Genomic DNA, 20,945 nt, shown 5'->3' with positions numbered 1-20,945 from the left:
AATTATAATTCTAGTCATACAGAACCTTTTATGATACCCTTACGACTTGAAATAACCATGTCTCTTTAGAATGTATTGGCTTATTCTGTTGTAAATTCCCATCAGGTGGGGTCGTTGGAAGGACATTCTGGCTCATGGGCGGTTTAAGAAGCAGCTGACTGAGTGGGACGTGGAATCCATCTGCAGGGCCCTGTTGTCTTACTGCCTGGTCCATTACCGTGGAGATGACAAAATCAAAAGTTTCATGTGGGACCTGATTGCACCCACGGAGGATGGTCGCACCAAGGAGCTTCAGAATCACTTGGGTAAGTGTCAGATCCTCCAGACTTCACTTAACAGAAAGCTGTGATATTAAACACTTGAAGGATTACTTTATCATCCCTAAAATGTCCCCTTTGTCCCTAGGTCTTTCTGCCCCTGTTCCACGGGGCAGAAAAGGCAAGAAGGTGAAGACTCAGTCCAGTTCTTTTGACATTCACAAAGCCGAGTGGCTTCGGAAGCACAACCCAGAGCACATCCTTCAGGACGACGGCTACAAGAAACACCTCAAACACCACTGTAACAAGTACGTGTTTCCTTATCCTACTTCAAAATAGAGGAAATTAAAGGATACTTAATGCCAAGTATTAATATGTAACCAAGCATTTTAATTTTTAAATGCAGCAGATGATAATTAAACTAATCTTACTAATTGAAACATCCAGTTATTATAGCCAGTGTTTTTAGTGTTTACACACTTACAGTTAATGTGCTGTCAGATTTTTTGAAGTGTATTTTATTCCATGTGGACACCATTGTCCTCTCATGTTGTTGTAAACCTGCTTCAGCAACTGACATTTCGTCATCATTTTCTCAAATACATTGATCATTTTAACTAAATTGAATCATGGCTGCATGCATATATGATTTTCGCAGGCACACATTTTAACAATGGAATCTTCCACCGACAGTAGGACCTGCTTTATTGGACAATGGACTGACTTACTTATTGTTAGGCTTTAGTCTTAATGAGAGAGCTCCTGCCTCAATGCCACTGTCAAAATAGGCTGCTGAAATATCAATACATGTAGATTGCTGCTGCTTTATGAGGACAGGGGCAGTCTGTTGGGCCTATTGGTTGTATTTGGCTTTGGAGGCAGACCGCTTAAGCTTCCATAGAAAGTTCTCAATTGTTTCCTGGTCCAGTTGTGCTGAGTCCAGAATAGTCTGTGTGACGAAGGACAAATGTGGACAGTCAGCAGTGGACGCTGATCACTGCAATTTTGGTCCAAGGAATGTGACTTCTGGAGTTGGACAGTGGGCCATACATATAGGAGGGAGAAAAATAAATATTTAATAGATATTGTGTGTGTGTGTGTGAGTGAATCCCCATATTAAAAATGAGTAAACCACATTATACAAAGCTAACACAGACTTTGAGGTTGTGCAGACTACTGTAGGAAGTGGTTGCTCCAGAGTAGGTTTCGATAGGAGGTTAAGGGCTGGAGAAAGAAGCTAGAGGAAGTTCAGAACTAAATATTGCCCGAGTTACAAGTCCAGACTGGTCACTGCAGACATCATCACTCAGGCCACGACCGCAAAATGGCATTATTCCTGACAGTAAATCAAAGGGGAATTTAATTAATTTATTTATTTTTTAGGGGTAAAAGGAAACCCTGAATTGTATTTTTTGAAATGTGTTCGTGCTGTATTTCAATATCTTAGCATTTCTGGTATCCTGTAAGAAAGAAAAAACAGCATATTTGGGAGCTGTGGCAGAATAAAGGGGACAATAAAACTATGAAAATCACAGCCTATAAAAAATAAACTGTTTAAAATTCAAATTGGTTTGTGTTCAGGCAAAAATCATTAAAAAGAACAGTTTTGTACACCAAACAAATCTCAAGGCATCCTAGATGTTACAGCCTGGCACGCCACACTTCCCTCTGCCTGACTGTCGCTCAGAGCCTGTTAGCTGTGATCATGCATCACAGAGCTAATGTCTCCCCTGTGAGTCAGCCATTCTCTCTCTTTACTATGTCAGTCTAGGCTTCTCAGCCTTCATCTGTTGCCAGTGTACAACCCTGTAATGACTAGAGAAATGACAGAGTATTCATTCCCTCATTTTCACACGTGACATTTTGTAATGGCCATTTAGAATTATGTTCTATGCAAGGCCTGAAACCTACAAATGTAAATGCAAGAATTCTAAATTTTAGGAACATGTGAATACATGTGTGCTATCTTTCAGCTTGTGGTTACGTACATGTAGGTTAAGGCTGAACTGTCACGCATTTCATTCATTTCAACTATGTTCATCAGGCTGCCCTGTTTGTCAATCCTTTGGTTTCTGTGCCCTCAGCATTTCTCTATGCTTTGTGGTGACTGGTGGGTTTTCTCTGTGCAGGGTGCTGCTCCGCGTCAGAATGCTCTACTACCTGAAACAAGAGGTAATAGGAAGCCTGGCCCAGAACGTGCTGGATGGGGCAGACTCCAGGTGAGCTATACAGACATTCTCTTAGAATGGATAAGAAAATAGAGAAATCAGAGGTTTCCTGTAACTTTGGACTGTTTTTCCTAATGTTCTTTATATTCTCTATTTTCTGGCTTAGCAGTGTGAAAAATATATTCTATGCACTTGTTGAATTGAAGAAAAAACTCATTAACTTCTGGTATTAGTAAATTGTAGAGCTCCATCTGGTGGTGGATTTTGGGAGGTTTGTGTTGTTAAAAACAGTTAATCACAAACTATGGTTCAGTTATCTTTTGTATATTTTAAAACTTTATTACTTTTTATTTGGGGCATTTATAAATATATATCTTGATTTATTTAAAAAAAATGAAAGGAAAGAGAGCACACATCTATCGACACATCTCCCTCTATTTCATCCCTGTTTTATTTAGTGAGATTAAGATTTGGGTTCCTGATCTTGACAACTCTGAACTGCCAGCCTTGTGGTGGGATGCCGTCTCTGACAAGTGCCTACTGCTAGGAGTCTTTAAGCATGGTATGAAACCCTACATCCTTTTTCTATCTTCATTCATTTAATAAGTGAGAAAAGTGTAGAGTCATAGTTACATCTTTTATCACTATGCTGTATTTTTTGGGTGTTTCATAATGTTTTTTAAGATACTGAAGTCACAAATAATTGAAATGTCCTCATGTACTCTTTCAGGTTATGAAAAGTACAACACCATCCGTGCGGACCCTGCTTTGTGCTTTGTAGAACGTGTGGGGCGACCAGATGAGAAGGCCATCGCAGCTGAACAGAGAGGCAATGACTTCATGGATGGGTGAGCTCATTATTCCATTTAAATCATGAAAAACATCCATGTGGCATTCACCCTGATGTTCCGGCTGCAAATTAAAATATTTCCAATAAAAAAGACAATTAAACCTTCAAATCATGTTTAGGGATGTAGATGATCCAGAATACAAGCCCGCCCCTGCCCTGCTAAAGGACGATATTGAGGTAAGGTCACAAAGTGCATGATGGGAATTCTGAGCACACATTTGTATTGCACCTCCATTAATGCACATCATCGTCTCATCTAGGATGATGCCTCCTCTCCCGGAGATTTGGTTGTTGCTGACAATGCTGGAGGTGAGTTTTTAGAACCTCACAAAGCCCATTTTCCGCATAATGCATCTGCCTCACATAGCTCCATGCACAGCTTAGCAGATACACTCCCATTCTAGTAAATAGCTACATTTCTCCAGCGAGTGCCATGTCATGTCTCTCGACCATGCCAGAAGCGCCTCGGCGCTACGCAGCATTGGAGGAACACTTCAGGTCTATTTTTCAGCACCTATGCCTACATTACTCATCATTCGTTGATCAGATCACATCAAACATCATAGCTTGCAAACTTTTGCTGTTGGAAAATCACATCACATCCTGTTACAGAAGTTATAAGAGCGAACACCCCAGCAAGGCAATCTCGGTTAAATAAACTTTTTATTGACTTTATCAATCGCTTTGGAAAAGAGTTTTTGTAATTCATGCATGTTTTTTTTACCTGTGGCTTTCAGAACCAGTTCCGCAGACAGAAGGTCAAACCATCTACTGGCCTTCACCCTCAGTGCTGACAGCTCGATTAAGGCGTCTGATCACAGCCTCCCAGCGTTTCACCAAGAGCCGACAGATCCTCCAAATCCACCAAACCCAGTCTCAGTCACAGCCAACCATGATGCTTTCTGGTCCACTCTACCCTTTACCCTCTGCATTCAACGACACCTTCAACCCCAAAATGGCTGCTAAGATAGAACGCCAGCAAAGGTAGGAGGAGAGAGTCGATGTTGGAACTGTTGGTCAGTTTATTTCAGCCAGTGCTAGAATGCACTCGGATTCCAACGAAGGTATTTCTTTTCCTCAGATGGACCAGGCGAGAAGAAGCAGATTTCTACCGCGTGGTCTCCACATTTGGTGTTGTTTTCGACCCAAACCTTGGCAGGTTTGACTGGACCAAGTTCAGGGCCATGGCACGGCTGCACAAGAAGACTGACGAGAGCCTTCAAAAATACCTATGTGCTTTTGCTGCCATGTGTCGACGGGTGTGTCGCTTACCACCAAAAGAAGGAGGTCAGAACTGAACTTTTGCATTTTTTAATTAATCTTTTTGTGCCATTAACTATACTTTCATGCACTATTGCATATTCCCCCATTTTCATTTTCTAAAGACCCTATCATTACGTGCAGCTTATGAACAAAAAAATCTATAAATGGAAACGACAAAAGACCGCTGCTTATTCTCTAATACTGTATGTATCATAATCAGTCCTGTCTGGGAACAATGTGAGCCTGGAGAAATCAGTCGCACCTGATTTTCATGAAAGCTGATCTGGTTCAACAGATTTGGCATAGACAATAAACAAGCTGGCTCAGCTATATTAAAGAAGAGGGGGATAAAGGTTAATCATTCACAGATAAATAAATGGTGCGATGGTGAAACCCCAGGCAAAAACGGAACTTTCTTTGTGCCTTTGTAGCAGCCCTATTATCTTTTCCTTTCTCTCACAGTTTATCTTTCTTTCTTCCAGACTCTGTGGTGGACCCCTCACTGAACATTCAGCCCATAACAGAGGAGAGAGCATCTCGAACTCTTTACAGAGTAGAGTTGCTTCGCCAAGTTAGAGAACAAGTACTTCGCCATCCATTACTCTACGATCGCCTGTCTCTGTGCCAGATGAGCTCTGACTTACCTGTCTGGTGGGAAGCTGGCACTCACGACCGCGACCTGCTAATTGGTGCAGCGAAGCATGGAGTTAGCAGAACAGACTACCACATCCTGAGAGATCCGGAGCTCAGCTTCATGGTTGCCCAGCGCAAATACAGCCAAACAAAAGCTCCACAGCAACAGCAATCATGCACACCCACGTCTCTTCTACACCCTCAGAGCCAGGTCTCCAGCTTCATGTTGACAGGCTCCCCGCTGCCACCACCAGCCCAGAGAGATGCAGATCCCTGTAGTATTGTGCCCAAAGTGGAACCAGCATCTGAGGGGGAAGAGGGCAGAGAGAAGCAGGGGGAGAGGTGGAGTCCTCCACCACCAGCTACTCCAACAGGACTAGAAGAGAAACCTGTTCCAGAGGTGAAGGACGGCGAGCAACAGATGGTGGCAGCTCGAACCAAACCTCTGACACCCAATTCCTCTGAGAGGAAACCCAAAAAACCCAGCAAGAGAGGCCGCAGAGAGGCGAGGCGTGGCTCCGAATCGGATGGATCTTCCTCAAGTTCTTCATCACGCTCCTCCTCTTCCTCATCCTCATCCTCTTCTTCCTCATCACACTCTGGCTCCAGTTCCTCTTCCTCTTCATCATCGTGCTCGTCTGGTTCTTCTTCATCATCGTCTTCCTCTTCATCATCTTCTGATGACAGTGAAAGTGAGGGCGAAGAACGGAAGAAGAAAGGTGAGAGCGAAGTGCATCTTACATCTTCACCTTGCATACTGTAATCATTTTGGAGTGTGTGTCTAATTTGTCTGTGTGCTTCCCTCCTTAGTGCCTGCTGCAACGAGTGTGAAGGGTTTTGATGAGGACAGTGTGGCGTCTCTGAGCACTACACAAGATGAGACACAAGTAGCTGAAAATGGCATTGCCAACAGCTCATCCCATCCTTTACAGGAAGGAGGTTACATGCTTGCTGCATCCTACTGGCCAAAGGTGACCCATTGTACATTTGTGCAACTTCACTGTAGCTGATAAATTGCACCAGTGATTTGTGAAGCTTTTATTGGAAGAAATGACAACAAAAGGAACAATTCAGAGTCATACTTGAAGCTACTACCATTGTCACTGCTGCCCATGCAACAATGTAGAATATGTGACATGGGCAAATGGTTAAAGAGACTAAATTTATTAAAAATGAATACTCAATAGAATTAAAGTTACTGACTAACTGAAAGAAGCAAAACAAAACTGTGCTGATGATCTGTGTTGTTTGTTCAGGATCGTGTGATCATTAACCGCCTGGACAGCATCTGCCAAGCAGTGCTAAAGGGCAAGTGGCCTGAAACACGGCGGGTATATGAGCCTGGAGGTGCTGTGGCCTCTTTCTACACCACCAAGCTGCTAGACAACGCCAACAGCCTGTGCGAGGACCCATCGGCCTCACCACAGGGGTCAAAGGTGACCAAGCATGTTGCAGAAAACAAGGAGTTCTCAGTAAAACTCAATGAAGTATGTTGATATTTCCCTACTTGCCCCTTTCCGTCCGCTTCGCCCTAATCGTAGGACCCACTTTTGCTGCCATGACTGGTGCTAGCTGCCATGTTCAGCATGTTTCTCTGGTTTTCCTCCTTCGTCCCTCTGGGTATGATTAGGGGTTTTGTCTGGCTTGCAGGAGGAGAGATTAATTTAATAGCAGCCTTCCTCTCTGTTCCCACACACTCAATTTGAATTGAGCTCCGAGGCTGTGATTACATGAGCTCAAATCACTCAGTCATGAGTGTATAATAAGGGTCAGTGTGAAGCCACTCTCTACTAAAGATGTCTTGCTTATAATCAGATTGATATGGAGAGCATGGCTGTGGGTGTTCTCTGATGTACTTCTGGGCAATGTTGTTATTAACTTAGCGGGATTCATACTTCCATCTATTTCTTCTTCGCTTGAGTGCGGCTCTCTCAATAAGGATGTTTTCCTTGGTGTTTTTAACCACAGGTGTGCTATGTCCACCTACTCTTTGGTACCTTTAAAATCTTCAAATGCTGACAGCAGCTATGGCATGGCTTCCCACTGCAGCCCCAACTATTATTAGACTTCCCCCGATCCTACAAGCCTCTACCATTTTCTATGTCTGCAAGTACCACTAACAACAAATTGGCAAAGATATGTTTTTGTTACGAACTGCAGTATTGTTGTGTAAAGAAAACAAAAAAAAATCAACATAGCAGCCGCAGTGTTCATAGATATAAATGTAGATTAGAGGCCCCATATAAAATAAATTTGTTTTCCTTTCGGAAATATATACATGTTGCAAAGTTTCTTAACCCTTGTTTTTGTGTGTGTAGCAGGAGGGAGGTCTGAAGTTGACCTTCCAAAAACAAGGTTTACCTTTAAAGAGACCGCTGGAGTCAGAAGAGGGACCACAGGCCCAGCAGCAGTACCTGGCCCGCCTTCACGAGCTACAGAATGCCTCGGACACAGGCCTGGCTGATATCACCAAGCCTCAGTGCAGCTTCCAGACTGGTTCGTATTCATTCCCCTCTAGTCTCAAGACTGTGACTGGGCTGTGCTAATTTTTACTGCCACGAGATGGCAGCAAAGCGTACCATTGGCACAATAGTCCTCTTTTGCCTCATCGCCGACATCTCAGAGGAAAATCGCTAAACCTTTACAGAACCTTGGGTCCTTAAAATCTTATAATTTACAACTAACTTGGCTTTTCTTTTGCAGTGCCTGCAGATTTTGCTGGTCAGATGAGATTAAATGGTGTGCTTGACAGCCAACCAGTGGTAAAGAAGAGGAGAGGGAGGAGAAAGAATGTAGAGGGAATGGATCTCCTTTTCATGAACAAGAGTAGAGTCCCTGCTGTTCCTGAACAGGTAAGCATGTCAGCTTCCTTGAAAATCCCTATTTTATTTTTATATAGCTTATCCCCCTGTATCAGTGTGTGCTGTGGGTCTTAAAGATGAGCTGTTAATGTCTTGAATGTATCTCAGATGCCTCAAGGATGGGGTGGAATTGGCCAGGTAGGCATGGGTGCAACCCCTGCGCTACAATACTGCCAGAGCTCCACTCAGGGTACCCCAGATACTGAGAGCAGGGTCCCTGTCATCAACCTTAAAGATGGCACCCGGCTCGCTGGCGATGATGCACCCAAGAGGAAAGATTTGGAACAGTGGCTAAACGAGCACCCTGGCTTTGTGGCAGACACAGGAGCCTTCATTCCTGTAAGTCCATAGTCTTATGCTTGCTTAATAGCATACAAAGCTAATTTTTCCTAGTCATTTGCTTTCTGTAGTGACGAATGGCCAATGCCCAAACACTCCCATGTTGCATAGCTTGATAATGCAATTGATAAAAGAAACAGTCCAATATTCTCAATGTAAATTAATTCTGTTTTGTGACCAGGGGGTAAATAAGATGCAGATGCAGTTCCATTTCCAGGATGGTCGACCCAAACAGAAGAGGCATCGCTGCAGGAACCCAAACAAGATAGATGTGAACAGTCTGACTGGAGAGGAAAGGGTTCAGATCATCAATAGGAGGAATGCACGCAAGGTTTGCTAAAACCTACATTTAAAAAATGACAAGTAATCTCAGCTACAGGGTTTTTTAGTGGGTACTGCATGATGTAGATACATACATACAAGTGCTTCGGCACTGTCTGTATTAGTTTTTAAAGAGTTTATGGTTCTCTTGTCTCTGGGGGACTTCTATCAATGCTGTAATCTGTGCAGGTCGGTGGAGCTTTTGCTCCTCCTCTGAAGAACTTGTGCCGGTTCCTTCAGGAAAATCCCGAGTACGGAGTTCCACCCGAATGGGCTGATGTTGTCAAGAAGTCTGTAAGTATCAAAGTAACTCATCAGATTGAAGCTCTCTCTCTGAGCTTGTGTCAGTGTGCCAAAGCTAACGTGAGATGCATGCTGTGCCTCCAGCCCCGGCAAAGTGGAAACTAATTAAGAATGTGCTCATTTTTTTTTCACTGATCATTGTGGAAGATGTGAAGTCACAGTCAAGAAGGTTAAATAGGTTTTTTTTATTTTTAATTAGCCAGCATCTAAAATGAGGGAGAACCTTTCTTCACCTCTATATATTTATAATGATCTTTACAGCTGGCTGTGCTAAACATCGTGTGTCGTATACCTTCCAGGGTTACCTTCCAGAGAGTATGTTCGACAGGATCCTGACAGGACCCATTGTTCCAGAGGAGGTGAGTCGACGTGGACGTCGACCAAAGAATCCTTTGGCGAAGGCAGCGGCAGCAGCAACTAACCCGTCAGCCTCTGCTCTGGGTTTGAATCCCATGCTGACCAATGGCCTTCTCTCCGGACTGGACCTAAGCAGCCTGCAGGCCTTCCAACAGAACCTGCAGAGTTTACAGTCCCTGCAGCTCACCACAGGCCTGATGGGGCTGCCGTCTGATGCTAGCAACATGGCTGCAAGTAACTTGGCTGCCATGTTTCCCATGATGCTCTCTGGTGTGCCCGGATTGCCAAATCTGCTCGGTATGAACAACTTGGTTGGAAAGTCCCCTCAGGACGGCACAGAGGGATCTGAGGAGAAGGCAAAGGGAACCTCCTGTGGTAGAGCCGCCGAGCCGTCAGACTCGAAGGCAGCACCTCACACCTCAGACACCAAAGGAGAAAGGACAGAGATCACAACTCCTTCCTCCACTTCCAGCTCTTCTTCCTCTTCCGCTACCCCATCAAGTGCTTCGGCTGCGTCTGCAGCATCCAGTCACCAATTGTCACTTAACCCCTTGTTACTGTCCAGTATGCTTTACCCAGGGATGCTTCTCACTCCAGGCCTTAACCTTCCCGTGTCTGCCACACAGTCGCAGAACTCAAACACTGACACAACCTTTTCTACTCCCCCTCCTCCACCACCTGCCGTCTCCCAGTCAAACACACAGAAAACGGAGCAGCCGGCAGTGAAGGAAGAAGAGGAGGATGAATTGGAAGGCACCTTGGATGAAGAAGATGAAGAGTCAGCAGAACAAAAGGAAAACAGTGGTCCTGAAGGTTCTGGCAAAGCAGAATCATCGTCGTCATCGTCAGATTCAGGAAGCTCTTCATCCTCATCTGATGATTCAGACTCAAGTGAAGAGGACTGATTCAATATTAATATAAATTTATTTATGTATTGACTAGAAATGTAAACATATATACACATATATATGGATTTTCCAGCACTTGTGTTGTGATTTCTTTACATGTAAATATACAAACTAACTAAAATATTGAAGATATTGTCTAATAAAGGTTAAAAAAAGAAAAAAAAGAGAAAAAAAACAGTAAAAGAAAAATGACTTTAAAGAAACTGAAATCAAATTTCAGTTGTGTTCACCGGGTACAGTCCTGTTTTGAGACATTTTGCATGTCAGCCTTTAGTAGATTTCTGAACTCTGTGAACTTGTACCACACAATTATGTACAATTGCAAAAAAGGCATTATTGTAATTATGTCAGGTTTTAATTTTATTAAAAAAAAAAAGCTAAACTACAACACGATCATTGAGCTGTACTATTAATATATTTTGATTGTTGGGGGGTTGAGAGAAGGACACTTGACAAACATTTTGGCTTGTAAAAGTGCATAATTTTACAGATCCGTAGACACGCTTTGCAGACAATATGTTGGATATGTCAGCAATAACTTGGGCAGCTAATGAATGTCACTGAAGCTGTAGATTCTCTGTCTGCCATGTTCCACCCCAGTGCACAACAACTTGCGCAGCCTCGCTTAAGTGTCATTAATTTGCGAACGTAATAACTGGGTTGTCTGTGCAACATGGTGTGGATCTGAGGGAACCATGTAGATGCTTTGTTTGTTTTGTTTTTTTAAAAATCGCACATAAGCTCAAGTCTCTTATTGTCGAGTGGAACTTAACTGTCTAATTTTAGAAACTACGCATCTCCCTCACCTTAACATGTCGCAGCATGGCCAAGGTGCACTTTAGCTACTCGCAGTCGACAAAGCCCTTCACTTGCACACATGTTGATGATGTTGTCCAAAACCTTTCAAACTGTGGAGTCAGAAAAACCTTAGAAAGTGTGCCAAACCTAGTGCTACAGCCCTGGTCTCTTTGACTGCATGTTACCTCCACTGTGTTGGCTTCACTGTGCTGACGTCCACGTCACACGCGTGACGTCCTCACCTCTGCTAGAGTTGTTGTTTATTTTACTACTCGGAGCTTCCACTGTGCTGACTAGTTGCATCTCACCCTCTATCTATTGCTTCCACAACGTTCCAGTCTGAATGTTGTCTTAAAGGAATGGGGCCTTGTGAGCTTTGACGTGTGCTAAAACATGTAACAAGTGTATTTGACCTTAAATGCATCTCAAATTGGATTGTGTGGAACACCACCCGCCTACCAAAGTCTTACCGATCATACCTGGTACAAGCACAAAATAGTTTGTATGCTGTCTAAGATTGTAGTAACTGTTATCGTGTTTGAGTGTTAAAGCTTCAGATGACAAAATAATAACATCTCGGTCACCTATTTACGGCATCATTAAATCCACGAATGAGCTTCAGCTAGTCGTAGAAGTGCCCTTATCCCGTACCTGTCGAATCCTGCTCGATTTTGACAGTCGTGCGCGGCGTCCACGCGTTTTGGCGAGCTGTTTTCTCCATGTTTCGCACGCGTTCATGCTCCGACATCACCAGAATACACATTTACACTGGAGTCCACTCAAACCGAAGTACCTTTTTTAAAAAACAAAAACAAAAAAAAACACCAACAATTTTCTCCTCCAGCACAGCAGTGCTGGCTGTAGGACTGCTGTTACACAGTGGACTGTTAGATCCATGCTGAGAAATGATCTGAGGCCTCTGCTGGCTCTGGGGGCAGTACAGCAGCCCCTCTGTGTTGCAGGACCCCTCCCCCCCCCAAATACATTTAGTTCTCAAGTTTTGCTGTAGCATCTTTCTGTTGTAGGTGAAGATCCTGTACGTCTGCTTTCAAGTTTGGTTGTTTTTTGTTTGTATGCCTGTTAAATATAGAGATTTAGTCATGGGCTTGCTTGCAATGCAGATTTTTTTTAAATGATTACTAACAGTACAGTATTTTTCTATGTCTGAGCAACAAACTTAAACATGCCACTGTCATTTTGTATCTCCACACCTCTGCTTTCTTAAACTTATAGTGCCCTTATGCAAACGCCCCACTGCTCCTTCTGCTGTATGTGATCGATCTTTTGTCCCCCACACAGACGGGTTCATGGTTTAAAGACTGTTGCTGAGCCTCCTTAGGACGCAGCCGGAAGACGGTTTGACGGACATGAGATTGGACTTTTTCGCTTTTATTTCGCCTCTTTTATAGACACTGCAGGATGATGTTGCTCCTCCAGGTTGTAATGTATTCATAAAGTGTTGCTGTTCTCGGCGTTAAACCTGCATTAAACACAGACACAAATCAAAACAACACACACACACACACACACACGTGCACACAACACCCATGACCTATATGCAAGTGGAATGACAAGAACACACTACTGCTGTACAGGGAGGTTTTCTTTCAGGTTTCATGTGTTTGATCACTGAGATGATAAAATCGGCATCATCGGTTGTATTTTTATTTCAGACTTGATAATATCCTAAATGTTACAGGTTCTGTCCCCCCCCCTCCCCCATTTGGACAGTTGTAATATTTGCAAGTTGTGGTCTGTGTAGTCTAAATAATTCTTTATGTAGTGCAGGAGAACACATCTTCAAAGTAATTTGTAATTTATTGGATTACTTTCTATGAAGTTCTATAGAGGAAATTGAGGTTTAATTATTTTTATTAAAACATATTCTTCTGACTATCAAAGGCCTTTGCTTGTTGGTTTGTCGGTGGGTGGGAAGAGAAATCTTATTTCTGGCCCATTGAATATAAGTGAGCTTGATGAACGCTCCTAAATTCTAATAAATCGCTGCTGTTCAGGGTAAAATAATGTTTAATTTTAATAATGCGTTGACCGCTCACTGTACACTGACATGACGTTCATAGATCTGCCCACATGGTGGCGCCATATCTGTCAAGTACAGTGAAAGGCGGGAAAAGGTAAACGTCAGAATAATCACATGACTTTTCGCGGGAAAAGACGAAGAAAACTTCTCGAAGCTTTCAGCTGTGATCAGACGACCGTAGGCAGGGTGGTAAGTGGATCTTCTCCCACTCTCATCACTGTGCTGTCAATAATCTGATCCAGCCACTTTTGACTATCCTGTAAAGTGTTTTTTAAAAGTGTCGGCTAAATTTACCACATGGTTGTAAAGTGAAAGTTAAGTTCAGGCTTTAACATTTAAAACACAGGCTGTTCAGGCAGGAAGTAGAACAACCACATTAGACGATCAGATCGAGTGAAACATATTTAGACAAGCAGCTGGATAATGGTGTATGAGATCCAGCAAGCACTTCAAATCATTTATGAATCCTACATAAGTGTACTATTCTAAATAAGCCATGTTTTTGTCCTTGTAAAGTGTCAATATTTCCATCTCATGACACCATCTAACATTCATAATCAGCACTGTAAAGAGCATTTTATCTCAGTTTTAAATGAGCACCACACCCTAACATGACCTGTCAGTTTGGTGCTTCCTCACCCCAGCCACAACACAGATTTATAACTTTCATTTAGCATGAAATGAATCACACACGGGCCACATGTGCTCTGGTGTCTCCTTTGTGGGCCACACCTACAGGAAACTAGTCATACGGTAACTGGCTGTAGTAGATCACGTGCACAGCTGTGACTAAGCTAATGTGTTAGCATGCAAACACACACCGACACACGGTGCCTTTCAACTGCAGGAGGAAAACAGTGAACTGAACTCCAAAGTTTAGAAATGTTCTCCTGTCATCTTTTTTGGTTAGGAAAGTGTGAAGATAACGATGGCGAGTCAGGCTCCAGGTCACCCTGAGAGGCGGGACATTAAATTGAGTGAGCGCCTCGAGGCTTTTTTGAGGTTGGTTGCCTTTTATTAAAAGAACAATATCAGAAGTAAAGTTGCTGAATCACACTGACAAACTTTTTCAGAAATCAAATTGTGGTCCTTGGAGACAGACTGACACCCAGGCTGGACATGTTTCTGCAACACTACAGGGACACTGCTGAAAGGGACACAATTGGTACGGCTTTACGGATCGCTAGTCTGACTGATACGCCAACCTGTCGCACCGATTAAACCCTAATTACTTTGCATAATGGCCATAATTGTCCATTAGTCTTTATAAAAGCGGCTGGTATCAAATATACAAGACTGACGGTCCATAACAACAGGACTACTCATCCAGCTCTTGCAAAAAACAACTAAAACAATAAAGATTGTTTGTTTTATAAAATATAATCTTCTGATGCCTGTTGACAAGTTTGCTCCCCTTCTTTATAATCAAATTCTCTCCTCCCTCCTGTCGGATTGCCTGGAATCATTTTCTTCCCACATCGCCGTCAACCGGAAAATAATGCAAGGCAACAAGTTTGTCAGAATTATGCAGCATTTTTAATATCAAATAATACACGTTGCCAGCTTCTTTAAATATGAGCCCATACCTGAGGTTAACCACACACCACTTCACCACAGACTGGACCCTAAAGAAGATATACAATGTTTAATGATACCAATAACCAATACAGTATAAACTGCATTCTTATACCATAACAGATGCATAAAATAATCAGAAATTGTTAGCATAATTATTTATAGAGAATCAGTTATTAAGAAAAGTTTCCTAATGGCTTAGATGTGAATGATAACATGTTCATTTGTGGTTGAAAGCGGTCACATTTCATCCTTGTGTTGGCAGAGTTGGCTTTGAAGTGCTGCGCCGAAGCAAAGACCCAGTTCTGGCAGATTCTGGGGAACCTTTTCAGAGATAAGAGGAACAGTCGGGGTATCAGGAACATCTTGGTGAGAGTAGTTAACAACCAGTGAAAGACACCTGTATTTACTGCATGTTTGTGTCAGTGGGGAACTGAGGAAAACACTGCCGTGTGTGTGTGTGTACATGTGCTACAGGGCTTGTTGGAAAGCAAACTTTTTCATAGCTGTCTGGTGGCCTTTTCCCTGATGATCCCCATAGTCTCAAGGAGCTTCCCATGTGACATTCCTCTGCTCCTTAAGATCCTCAATCTGCCTCCATACCACTTCTTGAAGGTGTGTTTCTGCACACACCCCCACCCCCATATTATCCATGCTTGTTAGATCTAGATTAGATTAGATTATAAGAAAGATTTTAGTTCACACATCAAACATTTAATGGCACTAGTGGATAAATTCTGAGAAAGTGAGAATGGACTCGTCCAAAAAGCTTGTTAAATGTCTCTGGCAGGTAATCGAGCCGGTGTTGCGCGCTGATGTGAAACCATCCAGCCAGCTGCTCAAATGCTTCTGCCAATTTGAAAGGCAGATTGTGGAGAGTTTGGCATGGACCAGTAACTCACCGCTGTGGGAGGAACTGCAGACCAACGAGGGCCGTCTGCCCCCCTGCCAGCAGGTCTGTAGTGGTTCTAGATAAGGGTCCGCACTGGTGACAGCATGCTTGACATGCTAGTGTTTGCTGATAGAACAATGATCCTCTTAGACACAGTATTTCCTGTACAAACAAATAGTAATCTAATCGTGGTGTTCTGTCCAGGTGATGCCGTCGACACTGTTGGAGGAGCCACAGCAAAATTATGTTTACCCTGAAGTAAACATGGTATTAGGTACAATAAGCTGCATTATTGTTGTTAGAGTATGTACACATGCTGTCCATTAGTGCACTTCCTCCCTCCCTGACACAAGCCAACATGTCTCTTCCGTCTTTTCCAGTCGATCATAGTTATTCGATCCAACGGAATCCCTCATCATCCCTCCAACTGTTCACCCGCAAGGTTTGTGTGGCTTTTCCATCCTCTATTTTCCTCTCCGATAGCAATGCTATTCTACTCTGTGGCTCCAGATGATCACCTGCTTGTCCAGGAGTCGTGTCAGCAGATATAAGGTGGAACATGATATAGGATAACCTGATCAAATGGTTTAAGGTGCTTTAATATCAAACAGAGGAGGTGTTTATGCCAAAGCCGGTCCAGTGTTCGAATAAGATGTTGGGGGATGATGGTACCAGTGTGCATGCAAGTTGCTGCATGTTGCTTGCTCATCTTGTCCTCAGGTGTACACCTTGATGGGGGAGCATCTGAGGGAGCTCTGCAGGGCACTGCAGCTGTCTGATGAGCTCAGGGGGAAGATCTGGACCTGTTTCGAGCACTCGCTGGTCCACTGCACTGACCTGATGGTGGACCGCCACCTGCACCAGCTCCTGCTGTGTTCCATTTACATCATAGCCAAGGTGAGTAAAACTGGATTTTACATTTTTAACACTTTATATAATAAATGTTTGACTTTTACAGGTCAGCTCTGTGGAGATCCTTTTCAAGAACATAACAAGTTGCTACTCTTCTTGCCTGGCGGCCGACATGAATGCAAGTTTGAATCAATTCTCTTTGCGTATTTTACATAGTTTTACACGGTTTATGACTAAAGTTGGCACGTGGGAATGCTGTCTGTCCTCAGGTCTGGAAAAATGTGCTGATTTCCAGAGGAGATGGAGAAAACCAAAGTAAGAGAATCAGCCACTACCTGCAAATGAACCCACTTAAGACTTTAGAACCATGAGTGCAGGGCAAATTTACATATATTATTATTATTATATTATTATTATTATATTATTATTATTATTATTATTATTATATGCTTGGCAGCTTTAACAAGTCAATAATAATCATTGATTTCAGACTTAGGTTAATGCTTTTGTTGCCACAGTTGCAGCCAACAAGGATGTTTTCAGTATCTTTTTTACTGCCACCTTGTGGGCAATCAGTGTAACCGCAAAAAGAAAATTCTTTCACAAAACCAAAATGGCTGCCGGATCCTCAGAGCGCCGCTCGGCAGTTTTCTTCCAGACCAAAAGGAAATTTGGTGACCTCAAGTAACAATTAAGGAATGATGTGTGTACACTTCTCAAGAAATTAGGGTTAACATCTCTCCATAACTTTAGATCTTATTTTAAATTTACTCAAACTCTAACTCAAACTGTATGACCAGCACCGTCCCAGTAATGTCAGTCATCACAGTTTATTCTGTACTAAAGCAGCTGAATTCTTCCCATTGCTGATTACAGGTCATGGAAACCACAGTCTGACCCCCACCACACCATCTTCACATCACCCAGGAAAGGAGTTGAGGGGCAACCTCATTGGCTTTTACAACCAGGTCTACGTAGCCAGGATGAGCCCCTTCGCCATGCAGTTTAAACCCATCGCCGGAGTGAGTAGATGTGTCCAGAATGCTGGCTGGAACTAGTTTGACTGTTTCATGGGTTTTCTCATGTGTGTGTGTGTTGCTCTCAGATGGAAACTCCTGTTTCGTCTCCGTACCCGCGACAGAGGAAAAAAGCTTCTCACAGGCAAAGGCTGTCCAGCAAATACTCCATATACATTTCTCCATATAACAGAGCCACCCCATCTCCCGGTTCTCCCATATTCTCGTACACAACCAACTCAAGCTCCAGAGAGGTCTGTGAACCCCGCTGAAGTTATGATTTAGGTCAGCGTTTAAATTTGCTTTTTTTCAAATGCTCCTTCTATTTCCAACAGTGTCTGAAGGAACTCAATAACCTGCTCAGACGCTACACGCAGCCAAGAGAGGAGGATGAAGATGAGCCCTTAGTGAGGAGACCTCGCTGGGGAGGAAGGTCTCTGCATCAGCAGCAGCTGAGAGATGTTGAGAATGACCGCTTGGCAGCAGCTCAGAAATGAGCGTGCGTTAAAAAGCCAAAGCTGCTGAGCTCCGGGCAGCGGTGTCGAGTGATGCCGGAGCTTTGATTAACTCTGTTCCTTCAGGTATTTTCAAACCAAAGATACTCGTTGGAGCTTGCCCACATCCAACTCACTATTTACTCTTCTAGGTTTTGCTCTCTGTATTTAAAACAGCTTTTTTATTGCTTATATCTTAATGTTTATTATTGTATTGCTAAAATAATGATGATTTCTTTAAATGATCTTAATCATATGCCCGTAAAGAACTGGGGGTCATGCTGCTGAATCTAGACTGTAAAGCAGCCTCTGCTGACCAAGATGGGCCTCAAATTTCTTAATTTAATCTATAACCTATTTAATCTAATCCCAACAACCTGGATTATGCTGCTGTTTTAGAGCTAAATTCTTCAGCCTTTATTAAGCACCTTGATGCAGTTTTGATATTTGTTGTAAAAGGACTCTTTTAGCAGCTGTGGCTGTTATATAACAGGAGTCATCTCTCTCCAGCAGAGCTGGAAAGAGTTTTCCAAGCCTGTATTGCACTAAGGCTGGGCACTGAGGCTGGGCTAGCATCTTCATATGTGACCTTAACTTTGTCCCCCGAGTGACGCCTGCAGCTCGTCCAAAAGGCCTCTGCTCACTTTCTCACTGGCACTTTACACGTCCTGTCCTTCCAGTCTGGCTGTTTGTGTTTATGATGTTGATCTGCCCTGATGAAATCCTCCAGGTTTAGCTGATCAGGTGATTTACAATCTCCCCAAGATGAGGCCCAAAGCAAAAGGTCCCGCGAGTCTCCAAAAGTGGACCAAACAAGTGGCTTGAGGTTTTTAAATCAGCACTAAAATCTCAAGTATTGTTATTTTATTGTATCATATTTAGCTTATCTTGTTGGTTTTTAGTAATGGCCACTTTGGTCACCCTGGTTGTTTTTAACTGTGCGCAATGAATACATTTGACCATATTATTGGATTAATTAAGTTACCGGAACTTTCTCAAAACCCATTCAGAAGCGAGAGGAATAATGAATATTTCCTCTGTGGCTTTTCACTGTGACACCCTTTGGACTGAACCCTGGACAGTCCATCAGTCAGGCCTGTCGACCTGTTCACACCAGCAAAGCTCAGCCGACTGCTGGCAGAAATATTTTATACTGGTTTATAAGGATAAAGCTGTACTTTCATTATGATGACGCTGAAGGAGTCACCATAATGAGCCATTATGTTTTAGTATTTAGGAATGAAGGGAAAATGTGATTTTGAAACATCATCAGGGCTTTTGAACTACTTACACTTTTTTGGTACATTTTATATTAATCACCAATAACAAACATTTGTCATGTGTTATTTTATCATTTTTCATTCTGTGTTGTAAAACAAAATGCCAGTAAAATGTTGAAATCCTATCGACTTTTTTCCTTTTTTTAGAACTAAAACTGAAGAGCATGTTATACTGCTGATAATAATAATAATAATACATCTCTAAAGTGAATGTTCCACCTTGGTAACCACGGCTGACACAATTCCCTCGGTGTTTATCAGTAACCAGGTTGTGTCGTGCTTTGCGGTTAATTCTCAACCTGCGCAGATAATTATGCTAGAAGAGTCAGCGAACAATGGTAAAATAAAACCAGCACACAAATCAGACCGGCCTCAGAAGGAAGTCAGGAAGTTGCCATGGAGAGCAGAAGCACCTGAGCTCACAACACTGGCGCGGGTTTGAAGGTGTGAATAGCTCTTTCCCACTCTTCCTGCCTGCGGACTCAGCTCAACAGCTCTCTGACGACTCCCATTTGATCAGCTCATGGGGTGCAACACGAGCCGGGGCGCCACGGTGGTGGAACCCTCAGAGAAACCGCAGGAGAGGCCGACCACGGCCACTTCCACCGAGGAGACCACGGTGGTGGAGACCATGGACGCTGACGGCAAAGACTTGGAGCAGGAGGAAAATGAGAGTTCCAGCTGAGCTCCGTTCGCCCCCTTCATCTTTTCTCTATGCAAGGTAGGAAAAATATCTATTTCTAAATGTTCTCACTACACATCCTTGTCTTCCAATCATCTGCTGAACAGCCTCCCACTGTTTCCACTTCCATCACCGGAGCAGAGATATATCACCTGACCGTAAAGCAGGCAATTTATGACCATTGCATTGGGGTCACTTTGATACAATCACCTCTATAACTTGACTGGTTGTCTCGCTGAGGCGATCTGACATGACAAATGGACTGTGTGCTGACTGAGATGGGCTCTGTGTGTCTGTGTCGCTCTGTGTACAGATTGGCCCGTCTGGGGTGAAGGAGGGCCTGTCAGCAGCAGGAGGCGACTCTGCACTACTGTCCGTCAACCTCGGGGCCTCTGACACACACACACACACACACACCCAAACGCTTTTTAAAAATAAATATACCGCGTATAAAACATACCCTTGTGGTCACTGTGTGTGTAGCTCATATGAAGGCCTATCTGCTGTGCATTGGAGCACTGGTTTATGTCTTTGTGGGGCTGCCTGCAGCGCTCTCTCTCTCTCCCTTTGTTTGGTTTATGTACCGTCTCATCTCCTCCTTCACTGAAGTGCTTACACACCTCTGGTAAGGGCTGATAGTTGCAGCATCCTGTTTTAAATGCTTCCAATTTAGCTGCAGGCTAGAGCAGCAGCTTTATAAGACAGTCCGTTTGTATTGCAGCAGCTCTGCTGCTCGGTACTGTCTTCTTTACATCAGAGGACTCTTCCTCCTGTCCATTTGAACCTTTCTGCCGAATAAATGAGACACCTGCCAAGAATTGAGGTGGCAAAGATAGTCCAGTTTGTGCCACCAGGGGGCGGTATGGGTGTGTATCGTGGTGCAGTACCCACTGTTACCACCAGGGAGCAGAAGTGATCTTTCCTCTGTCTCCATGATGCCTCTAAGGCTGACTCCATTTGCTGGAGACATTTAATCTGAAATATAGGTTGTAAGTTTATTACCAGGCAGTGAATGGAGCTGGAATGGAATAGCCATTTCACAAAGCCATATCAAA

General features: G+C 43.3%; 2 protein-coding genes and 1 long non-coding RNA gene across 10 annotated transcripts in view; all 3 read left to right on the top strand.

Moving 5' to 3' along the window:
* The window catches only part of chd9 (chromodomain helicase DNA binding protein 9), a 52,263-nt gene extending 39,304 nt beyond the window's left edge, over positions 1 to 12,959 (top strand). For 4 of the 7 annotated variants that reach the window (XM_057025779.1, XM_057025774.1, XM_057025775.1 and 1 more), the window contains 18 exons: positions 106 to 305; positions 406 to 565; positions 2,387 to 2,476; positions 2,884 to 2,987; positions 3,156 to 3,273; positions 3,395 to 3,452; positions 3,536 to 3,584; positions 4,013 to 4,259; positions 4,357 to 4,562; positions 5,021 to 5,890; positions 5,982 to 6,142; positions 6,428 to 6,658; positions 7,490 to 7,667; positions 7,875 to 8,023; positions 8,141 to 8,371; positions 8,553 to 8,702; positions 8,882 to 8,986; positions 9,295 to 12,959. In XM_057025779.1, coding sequence (XP_056881759.1) covers positions 106 to 305; positions 406 to 565; positions 2,387 to 2,476; positions 2,884 to 2,987; positions 3,156 to 3,273; positions 3,395 to 3,452; positions 3,536 to 3,584; positions 4,013 to 4,259; positions 4,357 to 4,562; positions 5,021 to 5,890; positions 5,982 to 6,142; positions 6,428 to 6,658; positions 7,490 to 7,667; positions 7,875 to 8,023; positions 8,141 to 8,371; positions 8,553 to 8,702; positions 8,882 to 8,986; positions 9,295 to 10,257 — 4,270 coding nt within the window. In that variant the 3' untranslated portion in view covers positions 10,258 to 12,959. The remainder of the gene's footprint in view (positions 1 to 105; positions 306 to 405; positions 566 to 2,386; positions 2,477 to 2,883; positions 2,988 to 3,155; positions 3,274 to 3,394; positions 3,453 to 3,535; positions 3,585 to 4,012; positions 4,260 to 4,356; positions 4,563 to 5,020; positions 5,891 to 5,981; positions 6,143 to 6,427; positions 6,659 to 7,489; positions 7,668 to 7,874; positions 8,024 to 8,140; positions 8,372 to 8,552; positions 8,703 to 8,881; positions 8,987 to 9,294) is intronic. The other 3 variants (XM_057025778.1, XM_057025777.1, XM_057025776.1) reach the window with 3 other exon arrangements.
* Positions 12,960 to 13,198: 239 nt separating this feature from the next.
* Positions 13,199 to 19,333, top strand: LOC130521910 (retinoblastoma-like protein 2). 2 transcript variants are annotated; one of them, XM_057025781.1, is made up of 14 exons: positions 13,199 to 13,288; positions 14,010 to 14,101; positions 14,173 to 14,264; positions 14,940 to 15,043; positions 15,152 to 15,289; positions 15,465 to 15,629; positions 15,771 to 15,840; positions 15,947 to 16,008; positions 16,287 to 16,463; positions 16,525 to 16,596; positions 16,688 to 16,733; positions 17,295 to 17,440; positions 17,524 to 17,688; positions 17,770 to 19,333. In XM_057025781.1, exons 1-14 carry the CDS (start codon positions 13,214 to 13,216, stop codon positions 17,929 to 17,931), a joined length of 1,566 nt encoding a protein of 521 aa, XP_056881761.1. In that variant the 5' UTR covers positions 13,199 to 13,213; the 3' UTR covers positions 17,932 to 19,333. The 2 variants fall into 2 exon arrangements, with proteins under 2 accessions (XP_056881761.1, XP_056881762.1); XM_057025782.1 differs by having other exon boundaries at positions 13,226 to 13,288; positions 14,015 to 14,101.
* A 199-nt stretch (positions 19,334 to 19,532) lies between these two features.
* On the top strand, positions 19,533 to 20,345 carry LOC130521860 (uncharacterized). The gene is made up of 2 exons (XR_008949472.1): positions 19,533 to 19,929; positions 20,204 to 20,345. It is a non-coding gene; the product is annotated as an uncharacterized LOC130521860 (long non-coding RNA).
* The last annotated feature ends 600 nt before the right edge of the window (positions 20,346 to 20,945 follow it).

This window comes from Takifugu flavidus, chromosome 2 (assembly GCF_003711565.1).
Source record: "Takifugu flavidus isolate HTHZ2018 chromosome 2, ASM371156v2, whole genome shotgun sequence".
Taxonomy (NCBI): Eukaryota; Metazoa; Chordata; class Actinopteri; order Tetraodontiformes; family Tetraodontidae; genus Takifugu; species Takifugu flavidus.
This window is presented reverse-complemented; position numbering and strand designations above follow the sequence as displayed.

What these genes read in the sequence shown, in the direction of transcription:
- LOC130521910 (XM_057025781.1), top strand. Translation starts at nt 13,214, where the DNA reads ATGACTTTTCGCGGGAAAAGACGAAGAAAACTTCTCGAAGCTTTCAGC. An exon ending in CGCCTCGAGGCTTTTTTGAG is followed by an intron (nt 14,102 to 14,172) that starts GTTGGTTGCCTT and finishes AAACTTTTTCAG; the next exon opens with AAATCAAATTGTGGTCCTTG. An exon ending in GGGGTATCAGGAACATCTTG is followed by an intron (nt 15,044 to 15,151) that starts GTGAGAGTAGTT and finishes CATGTGCTACAG; the next exon opens with GGCTTGTTGGAAAGCAAACT.